At 43.4% G+C, this 14895-nt stretch overlaps 1 protein-coding gene across 1 annotated transcript; it reads left to right on the forward strand.

Annotated features, from left to right (window-relative positions):
• Positions 1 to 5905: 5905 nt before the first annotated feature.
• LOC109436745 (DLA class II histocompatibility antigen, DR-1 beta chain-like) lies at positions 5906 to 14895 on the forward strand. Its single transcript, XM_074332740.2, has 6 exons — positions 5906 to 6101; positions 10184 to 10453; positions 12700 to 12981; positions 13664 to 13774; positions 14255 to 14278; positions 14554 to 14895. Exons 1-6 carry the CDS (start codon positions 6002 to 6004, stop codon positions 14565 to 14567), a joined length of 801 nt encoding a protein of 266 aa, XP_074188841.2. The 5' UTR covers positions 5906 to 6001; the 3' UTR covers positions 14568 to 14895.

Consider the following 14895-nt stretch of genomic DNA (forward strand, 5'->3'; position numbering starts at 1 on the left):
AGTTCCAGAAGATATTAGGTTGGTGCAAAAGTAATTGCAGTTTTTGCAATTGTTTTTAATTGCAACAACCACAATTATTTTTGCACCAACCTAAAATTTTTCATAAGAGATGGCATCATCACCAATGCTCAGGAAGCATTCTCCAACATCTTCAGTATCTGGTATTAGCATCTGGCTGGCTGGCGGTGGCATAGGTTCAGTTTTTACTAGAGGGACAATTGACCTATCACCAGCTGGTGGTGACCATGGTTACCACAGTGGAATTCTGCACCTTTTAGTGAATGGTGATTGTATATAATTGTAGGATATCTCTACAGTAGGTTTTTCAGGCCACTGGGAGGACTCCTGGCTCCTGTTTGGGGGATGGTGCTATAATGACTAATGGCAACAAAATTGCCTTTCAGGTTAATGGCTATTTCTTGTCATGTTCGCCATATGTGCTGCTGTGAAGGTCAGAACATTGCGACCCTGATACCTTTGGGCAGTTTTATAACATAAACATTATCAATTTTTTGATCTCCAGGATTCCATGTTTGAGAAGGGAAAATGAACTGAAGATGATACTAAAAGACAGCTCTTAACGTTAGATTTTCCATAGGAGCTGGGATCCAGAGATGCTTCTGTAGGTACTTGTACAAAAGGCTTCCTTTTACATAAGACGTCTTAACCTAGAGAACCCTTCATTACTACCCTACTGTCAGTCTGAGAGACCATTGTTTTTGTGGGTTTGGAGATAATATTCATACACAGTTAGCGGTAATGTTATACCTACTGAGGATATTTTCCATGTTTCTTATCAGCATATGTGGCACGCTGACGTGTACTCTCTGTTGAACCTGTGCAGAGACCACTAGAAGGCACCTGTGGACTCAAGGACAGTAACCTGCTTTCTAGTGGAACTCACGCATCTCTACGCGGAGGTGACAGGGTCTTTAAGGTGTTTCAAGGACATCCTCACCGAACTCTTTGGAGACTGTGTCAGATTACATTCCGAAAGTTTCTGAGTTTCTAGCTGGATTGTAAACTTCAAATCTGGAGGTCCAACCCAGAGAGGACTCTCAGTCTGTTCCCCATGAGATCAGCCTGAATTGTACCGAGTTTCCTGATTTCATTGTCGGTTGAATGAAATTGCAATGGACATTGTAGTCACAATTTCCAACACTTTTTGGTTAGGAAGTCTTTGAAGAGTTTGAGTATATTTCTTCACTGTCCCAGAAAGTTTTATATTTAGATGTCACAGATGATATTGTAAGAGTGATCTGCCAGAGGTGTGCCTAAGACTCCAAGCACACAACTTTCCCCAGCATTTCATGGCCTAATTGAACATTCTTGAAACTGTCTAGAATTTTACAACTTGTTTAATAGTTTAAATCTTTATCATGGTAGTGGCTGTCTTTAGCTAATAGAGAGGGTAACTAGAGGCATGCTTAGAAGCCTAGCGAGGTAAACAGTCCAGTGAATTTCCACATGAGAACACCACACAGAGTTTGTTTCTAACGGTCTTAAGTCACATGGCTATAAAACTATAGGCAGAGAGACAATGGTCAAGATTAATGATATTACAGTTACCATTAGCAATGACACTGAAGGAATTGTTGACAGTTAAAATAATTTAGTGCTTAACTCCTTTTCTAAAAGGAAAATAAACCAACTACTAAGTATTTTGCCTAAATTGCAGAACCAATTGCTGATAGGACAAATTCTTGTTATGCTTTTGTGTTTTTCATAGCTTAGAAATTAAAAACAATAAGGATTTCTCACTTCTGGAGAAGTGTAAAATTTCTGAGTCCTTATGTTATCTTCTGTTGTGGTTATTAGAAAGCATTTTTCTTCTGGTTAATAATACTTAGATAATTTTTTATTAACTGGCCTCTTAATGTTCTTACTTTAACAACTAACCAGACCCCCTAAAAGTTTTTTCTTCAAGGTCAGGTCCCAAATTCTGAACTGTAGAGACTGACAGGGTATCTTTTGCACCAAGGCATCTATAGAATCTGTATGGATGTGAAATAGCACCATGCTCCTTTATCATGCTTGTTAACCTATGTGACCAAAATAGGAATTCCTGCAGTAATTAATAAGGGTTTTATGCTCCAACATTATCAAAATTGCTCTGTAATATTGAGAGAGTTGGTTTGTATGTCAGGCACCCACCATGTAGGAAGAGATGTCAAGACAAAGGTAGTAGCTCATTCTCCCTGGGGGAGAATAATTACTAGTAAGTTATTTTTTCAGGGTAGAAGCTCGTTTATAAGGCCGGACTATAAGCAAATTAGCTGCCAAATAATTTTATTATTTATTTTGAATAAAACAACATTGCAGGCACAGAACTGGAATCACTGGGCAGTTGCTAGAGAAATACCAATGTGGAATTTTGAAACATAAGTCTGGCTGGGATTTGTGCTGGATAAAGGGGTAGATTCTTTGCCTCAGCACAATGAACACAAGGTCTAAAACAAAGCAAAAGAAGACTAAAATTCTTCTTACATACAATATTAATGGACAGTCCTATGAGAATTCTAGGTTTTCTCTCTGTGACTACTCTGCAAATATTATGGTTCTAAAAAATTGTTGTGTTAAAGTATTAAGAAACAAAGAAAAGCTGAGTCAAAGAATGACAGAAATTGAAGAAGTCCTACCAACTGACTTAACGCAATGGTGTAAACATGAGCTCCATCCAAATTTCCTTAATGGAGGACATGGCTGAGATCTCACTGGGAAGTGTCTCATCAGACATGTTGAGGGCTAATATGGCTTTTAAGTGGCACAGTCGTCTGCTGAGAGTGCATGTCTTTCATGGTAAGAAGAAATTGGATCTGTTTATCCAATTCTTGTTGTTAATGTTTTTTCCCTTTTCTATAGGGACCAGTGACCTGCTTCTCACTTTGAGTTCCAAATTAGTGATGGTAGCTTTCTGAAAACCACAAAGAATATTCTAAGACTACTTGGACAAGAGACAGACATTCTGTGGTAACTGTGGCTTGCTGATAACCAAAAGAACCCCTTTTTACCCAGATACAAAGCAAATATTTGGGCTTACTACAAGTGAGTCCCATTCTGACAATTGGTAGGACTCAAGACATTCTGTAATGCTACAAATTTCAACCTGCTTGTTGTTTTGCAAAAGTCTGCTTCTGATGTCACTTATTTGTTGTTCCCGAGTGTTGTGATTTATTTCCCATAAGAGCATATCTGTTTTCATGCAAGAAGAGTAGAGACTGTAGAACTCTGTACTGATAACCACCTTCTTTCAGAAATCAATTTAACTGCCTTTCCCTCAGGAAATAAGCTGTTATTCGATACCTCTCATACACAGCAGAAGTTTAGCAGGATTGCTTCTCCTCTTGCCTTCAGTGAAGAGTTCCAGCCTAGAGATCACCTGCAGGATTGATGGTTTGATGACAGTCGCTACTACCTGAGCTATCCTATATTGTATTACTATTGAAGAAAAGAGTGAGATATGTAATATTTAAAGCAGCATATTTTGTCACTTATAAATGTATACAGCATACAGATTACCATCATCAGTTGTCACAGTTGTTGGCCTATTCTTTTTAAAAATAAATTTGTATGATTTGTAAATTATGTCAAATTTTAAACACAAGTTTTGATAGTGTTCTCTTTAACTATATTTCACTATGTTCTTGATTTAGAATTACTTTTCTTTTCCATTCCTTTCATTCTATAACATGAAGGTGAACCTTAGCTTGACTTTGTCAGATTATCGCATGTCACAATTAGTTAGTTTCTGAGTAAATCATATTTTTCTGTTTGTCAAATTAAATTCTCCTAGAAGCAATTGTAAAAGTGCTAATAATGCTGAATTGTCATTGGGGTTTGGGGACATAGTTTCTTCTCAGGTCCAGGGGCAATAGTGATTTTTTTCCCAACCTCTCCAAGAAAATGTGACCTTTCCACATTAATAGAAATATATTTTTCCGAACTAAGTGACATAAAATTTCTATTCCATTGTGAGATTTTCAAGTTTGCACTTATTTGCTGAAAAACCTGAAATAATGATTGAGAACTATAGATTGGATTTAGAAATTAGGAGGCTACTCTTATATTTAATAAAGAGAGTTGTGCAGGAGCTATGGTGTCATTAAAAATATAAATGCAAAACTTGTCATTTCCAGAGAAAGGTAAAAATGGTGATGTGGGAATCTATTGAAGGAAATAGATAGAATTGCTACACTGTAGCTGCCTCAAATTGTATAACATGCTGTCATTCATTAAAAGGAGTAGTCTTATTGTTATGCATATCCATGAATTAAAGTGATAAGAATAGTTTTAACATAAGGACACTATTCTCTTCAGAAATTGAATATGAGGTGGTAAGATGCAATGGCTGAGTTTGTGGGGCTTGGAATCACAGTCGCTTGGCTCAATCTGGAGTGTTCCATTTACTAGCTTTGTATCCTTGCAAAGGTTGTTTAACCTCCATCATTTTATTCTCTCCATCTGTGGGGATGAAAAGGGTACTTATCTCACTGAGATGAGGTGAGGATTAAATAAAATATGATGTATTAAAAAAACCTTGTATAATTCTGGGCACAAACTAAAATGCTCAGAAATTGCTCCATAAATATTAATCATTTTTATTGCAGCCTGGTGAGTACTCTCTCACTGAAATATTAAGGCACATACAGGACAACTGTGTATCAGAACTGTGATGGAGTGTAAATTAATGCAGACTTTTAGATATATAGTTGTCATTTAAAGTCCATTCTAAATCTGAGATATACAGTTATATTGATATAATGTATAATAATTATTTAAAAGTAGAATTACATGTTTAAAATTATACGATTACATCAGAGGCTATAACTCATAGTTTTTCCATAGTATTCTATTTCCTAAACACTCTATAATGTATTCATTTCCAAAGTCTTCTTATATATTTCCTTAAGATAAAGCAAGAGAAGGTGAATAATAAGGGCATATGTCCCCAATAAAATGAGAAAATCATAATGTGGACCATGAGTAAGGAATCGAATGCTTTTTGCATGAAACAATAATTATTCTAAAGCAGATCTGTTGTGAGAAAGGCTGACTTTGAGTCCTTTATCTATCTCTCAGCCCTCCAGATAGTTTGGTTTGAACAGTTGGCTCTATCACATTGTTAGTTTAAGTGCGATACAGAGGCACTGTCAAGACCCTCCATTCCATATAGATCACCATCTCTAGTCCCCTTTCTCTATGTGTGTTCCTGAAATGCCACTACCTCAGTGACAGCAACAGGAGACAAACCTGGAAAACCCTTTCACTCAGGTCAATTTATTGACCAACTTTCAATACCCTTCAGTTGATCAGAGACCTCCCTCCCCGTGAGGAGGTGCAGACTACACTCTCCAATCCTCAGCTGTAAGTCAGTCACATCATCAGTTACTAGGGGAGGCTGCTCCGCCAGGTGTCCACAGAATCACAGAATGTTCCAGTATTGAAATACCTGACAGACCGCAGTGCCTTCATTTAATCTGAGAGGTTAAGTATTTCCCCAAACCTACAACACTAAGTTATGATGCAATAAGGACCAGATTAAAGGTCTCCTGACTTGCAATCATCTTCCCTCCACCCTCTCAACTCCTAACACTCACTCATACATTTGTCAGAACAGCTCTGTCTTCAGGTGAGAGATGAACGCTCCTAAAAGGCTTGAACTTGTGTGCACATCATGGACCAGCGCAGAGCTGGCTCACAACAGGGGCCCAATGCTTCAGATACAACTGGATCAAGCCTTTAAAGCACTGAGCTTAAGCCATGCTTTTAATGCAGGAAATTCTAAGTTTCAGAAGAGGACCTTCACACTGAATCTCTGACCAGCAACTGATGATGCTATTCATCTCCGGTGCTGATTGGTTCTTCAACACTGAGGTTACTCAATTCAGGAACAGAGAAATGAGGGCCTTGGTTTCTATTATTTGGGCTGAGGCTGGAGTAAAACCACAGTCCCCTCTGAGACTCGCCTGCTCCCTGTGCCCTGTCCTCTCCGTTCCCCAGCATGGTGTGTCTGTGGTTCCCCGGCGGCTCCTGGACAGCAGCTCTGACTGTGATACTGATGGGGCTGAGTCCTCCCCTGGCCTGGGCCAGGGGCCCCCCAGGTAAGTGCACAGCTTGGGGGGTGAGCTATTGGGTGGTGGGGGAAGGGAGGGAGTTAGCTTTGTCACTGTGTCCAGGCCACATCCCTTAGAAAACTGTGACACTTTCTTCAGTGACCACATATATTTATCATATGGATCCCCAGTTCATTCCACAACCAAAGGAGCCTGGCTGCTTGTCCTCTAGAGAGCTGTGTTAGGGCCTGTGTGTGTGTGTGTGTGTGTGTGTGTGTGTGTGTGTGTGTGTGTGTGTGTGTGTTTCTCATCTCTCTTCCAATAAAACCTCTGTAGCCTTGCATCCCATTCCATTGGGACCTTGAGAAGATTTAGCAACAATGATGTCAAGATAATTGCCCATCCAGTGATTCCCTTTATTATGTTGAGTTATGCCAGCAACAGGGAAAGTTTCTCTGCACATTTGATGGGAAGTCAAAAGGAATCAGAAGGGCCTCTCCTCCAAGATCCTGTGTTGTGTCCTCAGCAGGACTGTGACGTTGGTGCCTCTCCCTAATATAGGGGATGGATTAAGAGGCCTCCCCAATATCTTTCCTTTCTCCCTGAACCCCAATGTTTACAAGGCCTGTGTCCCTTATACGGGAGGCTCTCGGACAGTAGGTGGGGTTAGTGCCCTCTGTTCCTCCATGGAAAGCACCCTGCAGCGGAAGCAGAGACCCTTACGACGTAGGCTGAGCCTGTCGATGAGGAGCATCTGGGGGCTGTTCTCTGAAGCCTTAAAGGACTTCAGGCACCTTCTGAAAGCCTGGCAGGTTCAGGTTCATTAGGAATCTTTTGAACCTTTCTATACTATAAGTTTCTCCTACCTCTCCCATTTTTCTGGCCTGAGCACAGAAAAAGATTCAACTAGTAGAGCATAAATTATATGAAATTCTGTTTGTGTAATAAAAACAATAGTCAAATATCAGCAATTTCTTATGGTTCAAACTCCACACCCTGAGCAGCAGTACAGAGAGAACATGAAGTTTCCTTCCGTCCCACAGGCTGAAAGCCAGTAAGCAAGTCAGGGACCTCATTGGTCTCCTGGGGTCTTGGTCCCACATTCCATAAGTTCACTTGTCCTGTCCTCTGTGTTCCTTAATTACCATGCTTGGTTACCTCCCCTTCCAGCTCCTCCCTATTCTTTCCCTAGCAATGCTATCACATTCCTGAGAATCCCCGAAGTTTGCACAGCCTTCAGCACTATAACAGTGAAACTTAATGAAATTTTCTTTCTTAAAATCACCATTTCCTTACCTGTGACTAGTAGTGGGAGAAAGAGGAAGATTGTGTAAATTTCTCACAGGAAGAGGAAGGGATATAAAGTGTCATCAGAGTAAAGACTGTTGGGGCTTGAGCCCCTTCTCGCTTTCCAGGACCCCCACAATGACCAACTCCCAACACCCCAGGTTTACTCACTTGGACCACAGGTACCCATCTGAGCAACAATTCTGTACTGGGCTGTTCTAGGCTCAGAGAATTCTGTTTGAATAAGAGAGAAAAGTCCTCTATCATGGAAATTACCTAAAGTCAGGGAACAAAGTACAATAAACATTTAACAAAGGAAAAAAATTCAGAGAGCAATATGTGCTCTGAAAAGAAAAAATCACAGTTATGGAACAGAGAAAATTGGATTCACGTGACTTCAGTTCAAGCGGCTGGGGGTTCCTCCCTGAGAAAGTGACATTTAGAGACATTTGAGACATGAGCCGTGTGAAGATAAGGGGCATGTATTGCAGAGAGAGAGGGAATAGGGAAAGGGCAAAGTGTAGAAGATGTGTGCTGCGTTTAAGGGACAGAAAGAAGGCTGAAGTGGCTGAAGGGGAGCAAACAAGTGGGTGAGTCGCTCACTGTCTTCACTCCCATGTTTCCACAACTCAGAATGCCCAACAGAATTCTGTGACTGAGGCATCACTGTCAGTGCTCAGGATATATATATATATATATATATATATATATATATATATATATATATATTATGTCAGCCTCTTCCTTGTTTAGATTTTTTAGCTGATAAGCTTTTACATATATTGAAGTTTGATATGATTTTCTTCCCATAATGACATAGTTTTCAAAGTCTTCATCTGCTAGGCCATTTGAAAAGATGGATATAGCCTAAAGTCTGTGCCATACATTTCTTAAAGTTGATTTATTGTTAGCTTCACAATAAATATGAGCATCTGACCTCTTTCAGAAAGCTGTGGATTTGTAGGCCTCTGTAAACCTCGGTAGGAACAGAGTTTTAAAAATTGTTTATACCTGCTCTTCATGGAACAAGAAATTCCTTGGTTCTAAAATTTCAACACAGCTGTCTTAGTGGGGGAAATAAAAACCCAAAACTTGTTACAAGAACCTCAGGAGTGTTGTATGTGGCACAGCAATTGTACGCGGACAGTCATGTTTTACCGTTTTCTCACAGCCCAGCTCGCCTGCACTGAACATAAGCCACTGACACAGGCGGTTACTGAGCCAGCTAGAAAATATCTGTCTGGTTATTCATGTTTCCTTCTTTGAACATAATGCACACGTAAAATGCTTACCCCTTTCAGGTATCCTGGATTTGGGCTTTTTCCAGTCACGGCCCACTGTGTTTTGGGGGAGCCTGCAGAGTGCACACACTCAGGAACAGTCATCTTTTGGTTGGAATCAGAATAGCTTTCATACTCTCTTGTTAGACACTGTGGGTGGTTTCTTAGGGTCTAGTCCCAGTGCAGAGCTATTTTTCCAGCAAAATACATTTGTTCAGGACCAAGGTTTTTATCAGGTACAATATTAGCAAATGTTTCAATGTAATTCTCAGTTGCTTCATAATTAACAGCAGCTTTTTCAATCACAGATTTTTCAGATGGTATAAGTCATAAATTGTGACCACAAGTATTTTTCAGTAACTTGTATCCATCTTTTTCAGTAATTCTATTGTATTGATAAAGTCAGATGCTCCCATTTATTGGTCTCACTTTGACCCACAGAATTTTTTAAATCTCTTTTATAAATCTTCTTAGTTCAGTTAAACATAAACGGCAGAAGCACATGTGGCCAATTGACCAATAAGAGCTCTGAGACATGTCTGACTGACTCTAGGTCAGATTTACCAAATGAGGTTGGCACCCCAGATTAGACTTTCTCAGATTTCTGGATTTAGAAATTCAAATAGGGCATTGTGGGCCTGTATTGCATCACGGTTCTAGTCTCCTTAAACTCATCAGTAGCTTCCTGTTCCATTCTGTATAAAGTTACACCTAATGCCACCCACAGGCTTTTCAGGGCCCATTCCACCTGCTTCTCCAGTCTAAGCTTTCCCCTCCTTCCTCTCACTGCCTGTGCGTCAGAGAACTGTTTTCTTCTGGTTTCTGGAGGAAGTTCATCAGTTCTGTCAGGCTTTTGCACATGGTATTACCTTTATCAGAAATGTGCCTCCCTTTTCCCCAAACACACACACACACACACACACACACACACACACACACACACACACACACACACGATTCTCCAGCTCACAGCAAGCTAACCTTTCATGTCACATCTTAAATGTCACTCAGGGACCCCTTCCCTGCACCCTAATGTAATTTAGATCGTCCTACTATTCTCTGTTCTAGAACTTTTCCTCTGACGTTTCTCCCTCCTGTGTGAATTCTGTGAGGTGGGTTTTGTTCCTCACTTGCACTGAATATTAAGCTCCAGGAGTAGAGAGACGTCGGGTTTCCTCCCTCGGGTTCCCAGGAGCAGCACAGGCCTCTCACCAGGTCGGCGACAATGATATATTTACAGAAGGAAGGAGGCGGTACATGTACAAGGACCAGGTGTGGGATGAGAGGAGGGTGCGGTGTGTTTAGTGTGGAGGCTTCTAGAAGGAGGTGGCGCAGGAGGCGGTGATGGGACACATCCCTGTCCCGCTCCCAGTCCCGCCGGCCCCCCTCCCGCACCGCGCACCGCGGGCGGATTAAAGATGAAGCGGCGGGAGCTGGTGTGGGGGCGCCGCGGGGCCAAAAACGGGGGCGTCCTCGTGTCCCCACCCGACCTGGGCGCCCCGCTTTGGGGGACGTCGTCGTCAGTGTGTAACCAGTGTGACCGGACCCTTCCTGTCCCCACAGCACATTTCTTGGAGCAATTTAAGGGCGAGTGTTACTTCACCAACGGGACGCAGCGGGTGCGGAGTGTGGACAGATACATCTACAACCGGGAGGAGTTCGTGCGCTACGACAGCGACGTGGGGGAGTTCGTGGCGGTGACAGAGCTGGGGCGGCGGGACGCCGAGTACTGGAACAGCCAGAAGGACATCCTGGAGCGGAAGCGGGCGGAGGTGGACACAGCGTGCAGACACAACTACGGGGTGTTAGATAACTTCTTGGTGCATCGGCGAGGTGAGCGCGGCGGGGGCGTGTGTGTGTGTGTGTGTGTGTGTGTGTGTGGTCACTGGGGTGAGTGTGTAGGATTGTGTGTGAACGTGCGCAAGTTCTGAGGGGACGTGTGAGGGCGTGATGTCGGAGACAGTGTGATGTACGTGTGTGACTGTGAGGCGAGTGTGTGAGGGGTGCGCGTGCGCTGAGGTGGGACAGAGAGTGTGTGTGGTGGGGGCGTGGCCTGGGGTGCGAGGACCCGGAGGGAGGGTGGGGGTGTGAGGACCCGGAGGGAGGGTGGGGGGTGCGAGGACCCGGAGGGAGGGAGGGGGTGCGCTGCAGGGAGGCTTCAGGGGACCACGGTGGCCGCTGTGGACAGGTGACATGGGGGAGAGCGGCAGTGCAGGGACAGGAGGTGGAGGAAGCATGGATGGGGGCTCAGAGGTGAGGGAAGGGAAATTTACGGTGGTGTCTGTGGTTGGGTGGAGGTTTAGGGGAGCAGAGATGAGGAATGTGAAAGGTTGGGGGGAATGTGAGGCGGCGAGTCACCGTCTGTCTTGGATACACGCTTCTTAATTCTGAAACCGTTGGAATAGGGTGATGTGTTTGTGCATAAACATTTCATTGAGAAAAAGTATTAGACTAATGTTTGAGGAGTGGGGGGAACCTCTGATACACCACTGATCTTTCTAAGGCTTTTTTTAGGTCTAAATTTCTTGGGGGGTTTTCTTAGTGTATATATATTTTTACATAGTTGAAAGGATTGTGAAACCAGCTTTTGGAATTATAATTTTGTTACTTAACATACCGATATTACTATTTATATAATGCTAGTAGTTTTTAAGTAGTTATATATTATTTCTTTATGTAGTTGTAACAATTTACCTCATATTGCCTTTAGTTAGATCTTGTTTCAATATTGCCACTCAGTTGAAGATTAACAGACTTTTTATTTTTAATTTATATTTCTTTGATTTCTAAAGTTCTTAAACATTTTCCACATATTTTTGGCTAATTGTTGTTATTGCTCTATGAATTATCTATTGCCTATTATCTCTGGTGTCCTGATGTTTTTCTCAGTGATTTTATGGATTTTTCTATGCAGTGTGATTAACACTTTGCTGATATTTGATTCACCATTTTCTCCAATTTGATTTATATTTTGATTTGGTTCATTATTTTCCATGTTATGAATTTAAACATTTTTATTTAATGAAATATACTGCAAAGTTGTTAGCAATGATTGACTACCAATCTAAATATATCATTTTGTGGTACTGTAAAAAATTTTTTCCCCTGGTTTATCCATATTTTTTATAAAAACAAATTGTATTTATTGAGGCTGGTAGTGCCAGGGATTGCCTAGGGCACTAAACACACACAGTAGTGAGTTCCAGACCCTGTCCTGAACCAAATGTCAGCTGAGAAAGAGAGACAATTATAAAATAACAATTCCAATAATAAATCTGCTTGTTTGCAAAGAAGAGAGATGGATCAGCTGAGTGTAAATATAAGAACTTTTTAAATGATTCATGTTTTGCTCCTTTCCCTCTCCTCCAGGACTCAGGCTTTCCTGGCACTCAGCTCACCTGTGTCCTTCCTGCTTCCCAGGGTAGAACCATTTCTAGGTGTTCTCAGGTGTGAGTGTAGCATTCCCAGGATGTCATGCTCTAGCTCACCATCTACCTGCAGCTGTCCCCTGTTCATCCACACAGCTTTGACTCATATTTTCTCTCCAAGTGAACAAGGATAATAAATAGCTAACATATATTGAAGGCTAAATTCCAGTTACTGCTTTACATATTTGGGTGCATTGATCCTCACATAACCCTAAGAGGTAAGTTAGTATTAACCCCCTTTATAGGTGAGAAAGCTGAGGGAGAGAGGAATGTAAAAGTTCTCCCAGGACCAACCGGTAAGAGGCAGAGCCTGAATCTGGACCCAGGCAGCCCTGCTCCAGAAATCACACTTTGAATTAATGCATTGGGTGCCTTGCAAAGATTTGTAAACACTTCAATTAAACAATGAATAACTACTTCACACTAGGAACAACATACCCACAAGCCCTCAACATCTCTCAAATCTAATGGCCCATGCTGTAAAGACTAGACCCAAGGCTCATGCTGACTCCTGGGGGCCACATGGCCAGCTGTGAGGGAGGCCTGCCCGAGACCTGATCTGGGACTGGAGCCTGGAGGCTGGACTGCAGCCACCCAAGCAGATGTCCTCTGCCTTCCTCACGTACTCCCCCCGCCCCTTTTCTCTCCCAGCGGAGCCTACAGTGACCGTGTATCCTGCAAAGACCCAGCGCCTGCAGCACCACAACCTTCTGGTCTGCTCCGTGAATGGTTTCTATCCAGGCCACGTGGAAGTCAGCTGGTGGCGGAATGGCCAGGAACAGGAGGCTGGGGTCGTCTCCACGGGCCTGATCCATAATGGAGACTGGACCTTCCAGACCCTGGTGATGCTGGAAACAGTTCCTCAGCGTGGAGAGGTCTACACCTGCCAAGTGCAGCACCCAAGCCGGACGAGCCCCATCACAGTGGAATGGAGTGAGAAGCTTTCTGACCTCACAAGTGCCTCACCCACCATGAGGGGACTTTCTTATCCCTGGGTGTCAGGGTTCTCTTCTCCTCCACCATGTTTTCATTGGCTCATGTTCTCCTGTCCTTCAGTACAGGTCATGGGGGGGGGGGGCAGTGATAGTTTCTATAAATCCTGTAGCTCCTGGGGAGGCCCGATGCCTGGCAGGCAGAGAGGATGTGGCCCCTACTGAGTCCTCTCATGATGTCGCAGCTCATGGTTCTCCCTTGGCCCTGGACACCAGTCCCTGCCTCGGGCTGGGCTGGCACTTCTGCTCTGTTGCTCTGAGTTGTTCACTGTGACCTGAGAAGAGGTGCGTCCGCTACAAAGTGGGGACCTTCCTGACACGAGGGGAGTCCAGTCTCCACGCTGCCTTCTATGAGCTCTGTCACTCTAGACAAGTGACACAACCTCCCTGAGTCCCGGGCTCCTCGTCACTCAGATGCTGCAGTAGTGACCCATGTTGGGGCTGTGATGTTTCAGTGAGTTCAGTGCCTGGTCCTTGTATCTGCTCAGTGATTTTTAAATCTCTTTCCCAGAAATGGCCAATTATTCTAGTTCTTCCCCATTCTCAAAGCTCCCAATCCCAAAGTCTCAATGAGAGAACTTGGATTTGGGGGGAAAATCACTAAAAGGAGCTTCTTGTCTCAGGGGCACAGCCTGACTCTGCACAGAGCAAGATGCTGAGTGGCATCGGGGGCTTCGTGCTGGGGCTGCTCTTCCTCGGGGCAGGGCTGTTCATCTACTTCAGGAATCAGAAAGGTAAGGAACCTGTTGGCAGCTGAGACTCCCCATCGGCTTTATGGGGGAGGAAATAGGACTTTGCTCGAGTTAGTTCTCTGTGTATCAGAGGCCTTGTATGAGGACTTTCTTCCCCCAATTGACCTCAGATTCCCTGGAAATCCAGAAATCAACAGCCCATGGTTGGTATGTTGAAGCATAAGAAGTGATGGCCTGTAGAGATAAGGAAAAGGTTAACATGCATGGACACTTGGCTGAGGATACAGGGGCAAATGAAGGAAGAGCTGTTAGGCTGATCAATTACATGGGACCTGGGCTTGGGACAGAAACTCCATGGGCTCAGGCTCTCGTTTCTGCTCTCCTCTCTATTCTGGTACCAGGCAACGTGGGTTGTGATGTTGGACAAATTTTAGGAGGGGTTTCGGGGGCTGGGAACGTTGTGTTTGGGGATAGATTTACCTTCATATCTTTTAAGTATATATTCTTCCTTCTCTTTCTCAGGACACTCTGGACTTCAACCAACAGGTAACGCTGTTTAATCCTCTTTTAGAGACATAATCAGTTTCCCAAGAATAGAAGGTAGAGGTGACAGACAGGAGACAGAAATAATGGGAAGACTTTGGATCTGACTTCTGGTCAGGCCGTTTACACTAAAGCTTCTTCTCTCCACTTAATAAAAGACTCAGGGAGACCTAGGAATCTCCCCTCCTTGCTGCAGTGTTACAACACGAGGCCCTGAGAGGGGAAAGGGAGCTGCTTGTAGTGTTAGGTCTGAAAACGACACTGACCTCTGTCTGCAGGACTCCTGAGCTGAAGTGAAGGAGAGGACACAGAGAAGAGCCTTCTGGCCCAGCTTCTTCGCAGCATGAAAAGGTTTCCTGCTTGACTCTGATTCCACAGAGAGAGCTTCCTCAGGGTCTGGTTTGCTCCTGGTTCAGTGACTCTGCAGAACACGTGCCCCCTCTCGGCTCCCTCAGTCCCCACCCTTGACCTGGACGTCCCCAGTACTGAGTGCAGTACCTTCTCCTCATTCATTCCTGGTCCCCTTTGTATTCAGCCTCACTGTCCCCTGTGCATCTGATCTCAGCTCCGCACACATTACTTTACAGCATTTTTCTTAAATAAATATGGAGTGAAAATCA

This window comes from Rhinolophus sinicus, chromosome 2, assembly GCF_057876585.1.
Source record: "Rhinolophus sinicus isolate RSI-liver-muscle chromosome 2, RSI-T2T, whole genome shotgun sequence".
Classification (NCBI taxonomy): Eukaryota; Metazoa; Chordata; class Mammalia; order Chiroptera; family Rhinolophidae; genus Rhinolophus; species Rhinolophus sinicus.